The sequence below is a fragment of the Nicotiana sylvestris genome, chromosome 6 (genome assembly GCF_000393655.2).
Source record: "Nicotiana sylvestris chromosome 6, ASM39365v2, whole genome shotgun sequence".
Classification (NCBI taxonomy): Eukaryota; Viridiplantae; Streptophyta; class Magnoliopsida; order Solanales; family Solanaceae; genus Nicotiana; species Nicotiana sylvestris.
Window position 1 is genome coordinate 155,395,631 of NC_091062.1, and position 8,348 is coordinate 155,403,978.

The 8,348-nt window shown below is 42.8% G+C and overlaps 1 protein-coding gene across 1 annotated transcript; it reads right to left on the reverse strand.

The window, feature by feature from the left end:
- Positions 1-255: 255 nt before the first annotated feature.
- On the reverse strand, positions 256-3,539 carry LOC138871513 (uncharacterized). The gene is made up of 7 exons (XM_070149395.1): positions 3,292-3,539; positions 2,526-2,685; positions 2,352-2,444; positions 1,641-2,000; positions 937-1,060; positions 755-895; positions 256-518 (listed from the first exon to the last, which is right to left on the reverse strand). The coding sequence occupies exons 1-7, from the start codon at positions 3,537-3,539 to the stop codon at positions 256-258; spliced, it is 1,389 nt and encodes a 462-aa protein (XP_070005496.1).
- Positions 3,540-8,348: the final 4,809 nt, after the last annotated feature.

Here is an 8,348-nt window from a genome sequence, read left to right on the forward strand (position 1 = left end):
CAGTTTCTGATCTTGGGGGAAGTGAAAATTTTATTATGATTTGACCGAACCCACAAGGCTGCCTACGTATCCCCTCTTAAATGGGAATCAAGTCGAGCGCAGTTCAATTACATCAAATAGGGAAGTGTAAATAATCTGAGCATAGTATCTCTTGACTGCGTCTGAATTGATTGGCTTTGGCTAGATTTCTCTATCCATTTCTGCAAGTATGAATGCTCCCCGTGACAGCACCTTGTGAATCATATACGGACCTTGTTAGTTGGGAGAGAATTTCCCTTTGGCTTCATCTTGATGTGGGAAGATCTTTTTCAGCACCAACTGACCTAGTGCAAACTGCCTCGGTTTGACCCTTTTGTTGAAAGCTCTAGACATTTTGTTCTGATAAAGTTGGCTATGACACACTGCGTTCATCCTCTTTCCATCGATGAGGTACAATTGTTGATACCGATTCCTTATCCACTCTGCATCAATGAGTTTAGCTTCCTGTATGACTCTCAAAGAAGGAATCTCGACTTCGGCTGGGATGACAACCTCGGTTATCATAAACCAACATGTAGGGGGGTTGCCCCAGTTGATGTGCAAACTGTAGTGTGGTACCCCAACAAAGCAAAAGGTAGTTTCTCATGCCATTGTTTGTGGTTCTCTACCATTTTCCTTAGTATCTTCTTGATGATTTTGTTGGCGGCTTCTAAAGCTCCATTCATCTGAGGTCTGTAGGTTGTGGAATTCTTGTGCTTGATTTTGAAAGTTTTACACATCGCTTTGATCAGATCACTTTTGAGATTGGTGGCATTATCAGTAACAATGGATTCGGGAACACCGAATCGAAAAACAATTCGATCCTTGACGAAATCTGTGACGACTTTCTTGGTTACAGTTTTGTAGGACGCAGCCTCTACCCATTTTGTGAAGTAATCAATGGCTACAAGAATAAACCTTTGTCAGTTTGAAGCATGTGCTCAATTGGACCAATAACATCCATTCCCCAAGCAGCGAATGGCCAAGGTGAGCTTGTTGCATTGAGCTCATTTGGCGGCACTTTTATCATATTGGCATGCACCTAGCATTGAAAGCATTTGCGGACATACTGGATGCAATCTGTCTCCATGGTCATCCAAAAGTAACCGGCCCTAAGTGTCTTCTTAGCCAATACAAAAGCATTCATGTGCGGGCCACTAGTCCCGGCATGTACATCCTCTAGTAACTTAGAAGCTTCCTTTGCGTCGACACATCTTAGCAAACCCAAATCAAGAGTTCTCCTGTACAAGTTTCCACCGCTGTGGAAGAAGTGATTGGATAACTTTCGGAGTGTGCGCTTCTGAGTGTGGTTTGCATGCTCCAAATATTCTCCCTTTGACAAATATTCCCTGATGTCATGGAACCAAGGCTTTCCGTCTGTTTCTTCTTCAAAATGAGCATAATATGCCGGCTGATCATGGATCCTCACCGGAATGGGATCAATATAATTCTTATCTGGATGTTGTATCGTTGATGACAAAGGTAGCATATGCATCGGCAAACTCATTTTGAATTTTGGGCCCATGTCGGAATTCTATCTTTGTGAACCTCTTTCTCAATTCCTCCACATGGTGCAGATATGGCAATATCTTGGAATTCTTAGTGGTCCACTCTTCTTGTACCTGGTGCACGAGCAAATATGAATCACCAATCACCAGTAGCTCCTGAATGTTCATGTCGATTGTCATGTTGAGGCCTTGTATGCAGGCTTCATACTCTACCATGTTGTTGGTATAGGGAAATCTGAGTTTAGCAGATATCGGATAATGTTGACCCATTTCTGATACCAACACTGCTCTAATGCCCAGTCCTCTAAAATTTACAGCTCCATCGAAGAACATCCTCCAACCGTCGTATGCTTCGGTAATGTCTTCTCCTACAAATGATACTTCTTCATCAAGAAAATACATCTTCAAAGGTTCGTATGCTTCTCTCTCTGGATTTTCAGCAAGGTGATCTGTCAATGCTTGTCCCTTGACCGCCTTTTGAGTTACGTAGATGGTGTTAAACTCACTCAACAGTATTTTCCATTTGGCCAACTTTCCAGTCGGCATGGGTTTCTGGAATATGTACTTTAGAGGGTCCATCCTGGATATGAGATATGTAGTGTAGGCACAGAAGTAATGCCTCAATATCTGAGTTGTCCAGGTCAAATCACAGCAAGTGCATTCAAGCAGAGAGTACTGTGCTTCATAAGGTGTGAACTTCTTACTCAAGTAATGTATGGCTTGCTCCTTTCTTCCTGTCTCGTCATGTTGTCCCAAAGCATATCCAAAGGCTCCATCTAATACAGATAGATATAGTAGCAAAGGTCATCCTGGTTCTGGCAGAACCAGAATAGGTGGTGTGGACAAGTACTCCTTGATCTTGTAAAAAGCTTTCTGACAATCCTCTATCCAACTTGTTTCAGTATCTTTCCTCAGCATCTTGAAGATGGGTTCACATATGACTGTGGACTATGCTATGAATCGACTGATGTAGTTGAGACGTCCTAGAAATCTCATTACATCCTTTTTTCTCTTAGGTGGTGGCAATTCCTGAATAGCTTTGATTTTGGATAGATCTAGCTCCATCCCTCGATGACTGATAATGAAACCCAATAACTTCCCTGTGGGAACCACGAATGCACACTTTGATGGGTTCAGCTTCATATTGTACCTCCTTAACCTGTCAAAGAAATTTCTCAAGTATGCTATGTGATCTACGACCCTCTTGGATTTGATGATGACATCATCTACGTATACCTTTACTTCCTTGTGTATCGTGTCAAGGAAGATAGTTGTCATGGATATTATGTAAGTGGCCCAAGTATTCTTCAGAGCGAACGGCATCATCTTGTAACAGTATACACCCCAAGGAGTAATATAAGTTGTTTTCTCTGCATCTTCTTCATCCATCAAAATCTTGTGATAACCCGCGAAGCAATGTACAAAGGATTGGAGTTCAGGCTTGTCGCAATTATCGATCAGGATGTGTATATTTGGCAGTGGGAAGTCGTCCTTGGGACTTGCTCTATTTAAATATCGATAGTCAACACATACTCTGACCTTCCCATCCTTCTTCGGAACTGGCATAATGTTAGCTAACCAGGTTGGGTACTTAACCACCCTGAGAACTTTTGCCTTGATCTGCTTGGTAAATTCCTCCTTGATTTTTAGGCTCATGTCTGGTTTGAACTTTTTGAGTTTTTGTTTTACTAGCGGACACATGGGGTTAGTGGGCAACTTGTGAGCCACTATACACGTGCTTAAGCCGGTCATGTCATCATATGACCATGCGAAAATATCCTCACACTCTTTGAGGAAGAGAATGTACTCTTCCTTCTCTATTGGTGACAAGTGAATGCTGATGCGAGTCTCCTTGACGATCTCGGGGTTTCCCAAATTTACTATTTCGGTCTCGTCCAGATTGGACTTACGCTTATTCTCAAAGTTTTCAACCTCCGTGACAATTTTCTCGAGTATCTCATCTTCTTCATCTGAATCACTATTCTCATGTTGTGTTGCCTCATTACATGTCATAGTCACCGATTCATTAGGAAAAGTAATAATAACGCTGTAGAAAGGAAAAGTGTAAAGAGAGTAGTGAATAATAAAGAGCAAATACATTTCATTAAAACTGCAAAAGAAATCATCCAGAGAAAGTACGGCTCGACGAATCGAGCATTTATTTTGAAACAAGTCTTAAAACAAAATTATGGGAAATCTTAAATGCCTAGAATGGCTATAGAAGTAAAATCTGCCAAGCTACCCAGGGACTCGGTGGGCTCAGGATGGTGTAACGGTCCAATTCCTGAGAACAACTCCATTTTTTATGGTCTAAATGGTGAGGCTTTCTTCCTCCTCCTCCTCCTCAATTATGGCATTGCAGTCCGTGTCCTCATCCTCCAAGAATAAATTCTTCAACCCAGCTAGTGCTTCCTTTTCTGTAGTCCCCCATATCGTGTCAGCTTGGTGAAAAGCTTGTTCCAAGCATGGCACTGGTTGCTCAAGAGGGTAATATGGTCCACGCCGTGGAGATGACCAATTTCTGTACTCTTGCCATGTGTACTGGTATCCGAGTCCAAAGGTGATACCATGATTTTTTAGCTGTATCGGTTTAGTGATGCCTTGGAGGTTCTTTCCCAATCCTTTGTTGGGTTCATATCCAGACCAAGCCAATATACTTTCTATCTTACTGCTCCACCAATTATCCTTCTCGACGACATTGACCCATTTAATGTGATGATAGGTTTCCCCTCCTATCATTCTTCTATGTCCAATGGTCGGGATGGTTTGACTAGTGTAAATGGGGTTACTCCCGTCGCCGTGGATGATCACCTCCTGACGATTCCATTCAAATTTCACAGCTTGATATAGTGTGGAAGGCACTGCTCCAGCGGCATGGATCCATGGTGGGCCCAACAAAAGATTATATAAGGCTAGTATGTCAAGCACCTGAAACTCGACGTCGAACCAAGTTGGTCCGATTTGTAAGCAAAGGTTGATTTCCCCGATCGTGGCCCTTTGGGACCCATCGAAAGCTTTTACGTTCATGCTTCCTACCCGTATTTCAAGGAAACCTTTGTCCAACCTTTTCAGAGTGTCCAATGGACATATATTTAGGCTTGAAGCTCCGTCAACCAAGACCCTGGAAATGAATTTATCTTCAAATTGCACTGTAATGTGCAATTCTCAATTGTGATTCAGCCCCTCAGGTGGTAGCTCATCTTCGTGGAAGATAAACTTGTGAATTTACAATACTTTCCCCACTATGTAGGCCATTTCTCCACCAGTGATGTTATTGGGTACATAAGCCTCGCTCAGCACTTTCATTAAAGCATTATTATGTGCTTCTAAATTTTGCAACAGTGACAGGATGGATATCTGAGCTGCAGTTCTGTTCAGATGGTCAACGACAGAATACTCCTTTTCTTTTACTTTCCTCCACAGGTCATCTAGCCCGGTCTTAATAATAGGCTGCCTAGTAGTGGCATCCTTACTTGAACCTCCCAAATGTTCAGGTGTGTAGATTTTTCCCCTTCTAGTCATTCATTGTATGGCTTCAGATTTCTCTACCTTGGCATTCCCTTTTCATCGAGCCTTGGTAACATAATCCTAGGGTATTGCTTTTGAGTTGAATAGAGGTGTACTTGATACTGTCACAGTGAATGGTGTGACCACTTCTACTTCAAATGGAGTGGGGGTGGCTGAAGGCGGAGCCACCTCTACCTCGAATGGAACTGATGCAGTTACCTAAACCTCAGTTGGTGCCTGAGTCTGTAACACAATGGGAGTAAGTGTGATTGCAACTTTAAAGTAATCACCTTCTCGAATAAGCCCAATATACCCCTCAAGGTCCCATTCTTCGTTTGTCTTTATCACATATACTCCACCACCTCTATGATCAGGGAGGGATTTTTGCGGACATTAGGTGCGACTTCCTTTGCCTATATGACCTTTTTCTCATTAGCATCTGGATCTTATCCTTAAATGTTCGGCACTCACCAATGGTGTGTCCCTTCATACCGGAATAGTATGCATAAGTTTTGTATGGATTGACCTATTATGATGTGTTTTCTAATGCCATAACGGGAACAAGAGTGACGTAACCTGTGGCTTTCAACCTTTCATACAACTGGTCGATGGGCTAAGCAATGGCGGTGTATTGTCTGGGTGGCTTGTGGTCAAAGTTGGGTCTTGGTCTTGGAAAGTTTTGGCGAGCTGGAGGTGATTGGAAATGGGATGGTTGGGAGTTATAGGTGTAGTGGACAGTGGCTAGTTGGGAATATCTGGGAGATGAGGGTTGATATGTTAGTGGTGGTGCTTGGTATGTGGGTGGAGGTGTTTGATATGTGGGTGGAGGTGTGTGATACGTGGGTGGAGGTGTTTGATAGACAAGTTGAGATTTTGGGCCATGGGCCACCATTATTGCCCTAACATCTCTCTTCTTTGATATGCAACATGATTGTAGTGCCTTATTTGTGGCCTGTATTGCCTCAGTATTCATTACCATCCCGATCTTGATTCCTTCCTCGATTCTTTCTCCAAGTTTGATGATATCAGAGAATTTTTTATTTTCGATAACCATCAACCTTTCGTAATATTGCGGATCCTATGCTCTAATGAAGAATTTGTTCATCTGTTCCTTGTCCAAAGAAGGCCTGACCTTGGCCACTTCTAACCTCCAATGAGTAGCATACTCGCGAAAAATCTCAGTAGGTTTATTTTTACAATTTTCGATGAAGAAGACATCTGGTGCGTTCTCTGTATTGAACCTGAACCGCTCCATGAAATATGACGCCATACTTACCTAATTTGACCATTTTGTGGGATCCTGGCTGATGTACCAGGACATTGCATCCCGAGTAAGACTCCTTATAAAGAGTTTCATTCGTATCTTTTCGTCTTTCCTGACCCTGACAAGTTTGTCGCAATAGGTCCTCAAATGGACTCTGGGATCACCTGTGCCGTCGAATATCTCAAACACCACCCTTGTTGCCTTCGACACCTTGAACTCGGCTTGTCAACTTCTTGAGTTCTTCAGCCATGTTTTTAATGAGCATGTCCTTTTCGGAGGATTCTGGTGTATATGAGATCGGTTCGATGGAGTGAGGCACAGTTTCTACGTATATAGGGTTGCTTTGATGGGTGGCAGGGACCTGGGTGCAGTGATGGTCGTTGGTGGAGTTTTAGGGATCGGGAATGGGTTGTGGTGCGTTTTGGGGAGTGTGGTAGGTGGTGGTTGGTGGGTACTGAATTAGCTGATGGTGATGTTGTGGCGGAGTTGGTATTGGCAATCTATTGAGATTTTGGGGTGGAGTTGCGTATTGATTTGGTGCAGGAGGATTCTGTGGATGTTGGTTTTGTGCGTTCTGGGGAGGTATTGGGTTCTTTGTGTTCTATTGGTTGATGTCAGAGACAATCAGGGTGAGTGACAAGTTTGCCAAGTTACGAACCTGCTCAAGTTCTCCTTTTAATTCCAATATCTTTTGTTATAATCTCAGGACTAGATCATTTGGGGCCAGAGTAATACGGCCATCTGAGGTTTCTACGTTCTCAACATTCTCCTTTCGGTTACCACTTAAGTCATCCATTTTTTCTTTTCCTCTGCCTTTTGTGTTGCTTGGAGGATGAGAAGGTGGAGGGCCTCTAGATCTGGTGTGGTATGCTGACGAGGCCAGTATGAGTGAGCCAACCTAAGAGGATGGGAATAATAAAATAAGGAAAAACAAAAAGGTAACAAGTAAGTGAGGATTCTAAATTTTTTGCTGTATTTAAACACATATTATGGAAATGTAAATTCCTGTCTTAATTTGGGAGCCTCGTTGCGCCCGCGGTAGGCCTAGCAACCAATAAATGCTTCATTTCATAATATAAAAATAGACAAATCCGAAAACAACATTAAGATAATAGAAAAGTAAGTCACTACTGACATTGGGCCTTATTACATTTTTAGAAAAGCAAATAAAACTAGCCTATTTGGTCCCAAAAGGACCTTCCCCATATTCGATCTTCTTGACCCCATCATACAGGTCCCCTAGCTCGCACAGACCTAGCAGCAAGTAGGCTTTGGCCAGATATCCTCTTTCAGTTCCTTCGGCATTCTGGCAATTCTAGATCCTCTTTATGACTTTACCTTCCAGCTCCACTATTCCTCGCTCCAGATATTCTAATTTCTTGTTAGAAGTGACTGCCATCCCTTTCCATTCTTCAATCAACCTCACATTCCTCTCATGTATTTCTTGATGCTCATTCTTAGAGTCATGGTCCCTCTTGCGCAACCTATTGTACTTGACTTGAGCTTCAGCTTCTTCGTCTATGACTCTATTCCCTCGACCGGTTGCTGGCATCACCATTCCTTTTAGATTGTCTTCTAGCCATGATAGGTAGAGAGGTTCACACCCCGCATGATACATGTCTGGCTCAACGGTGTTCTTTTCAACAATGATCTTACAGTGCCATATGTGCTGAGCTTGGCACTTGTAAGGGACGTCGTCATCTTGAAAGTCTTCTCATCTTGGCAACCCTTGGTATAACTTGTTTCTTGCCTGCTTTCCTCATAACTCGGATAGGGACATAAGGGTATATACCTCTCAACCCAATTAGCACCAAGTATGGAGCGTACCTGGATCTGATGATGAATTTGTTTATTAGGAACCATTCAAACATCCATTGCACTTGTTCATCGGTCAGATTGTCGAAGAACTCTACCCATTCTTTGGCACTTTCTGGCTGAGCAAATCTGTCTGGAATATAAGTCATCTGCTTGGGGTGATGGAAGGCAATATGGTCGTTCCAAGCCCTTTGTGGAAATTCTTGGCGGTAGTGACCCTTTTGAAAATGTTCCAA

Bases quoted from the DNA above. Each gene is read 5' to 3' on its own strand.
- LOC138871513 (XM_070149395.1), bottom strand. From the start codon at position 3,539: ATGACATGTAATGAGGCAACACAACATGAGAATAGTGATTCAGATGAA. The intron at 2,686-3,291 runs GTCATATGATGA...TTTCTTTGACAG, and splicing joins TGTGAGGATATTTTCGCATG to GTTAAGGAGGTACAATATGA. The intron at 2,445-2,525 runs GTAATGAGATTT...CCCATCTTCAAG, and splicing joins CACCTAAGAGAAAAAAGGAT to ATGCTGAGGAAAGATACTGA.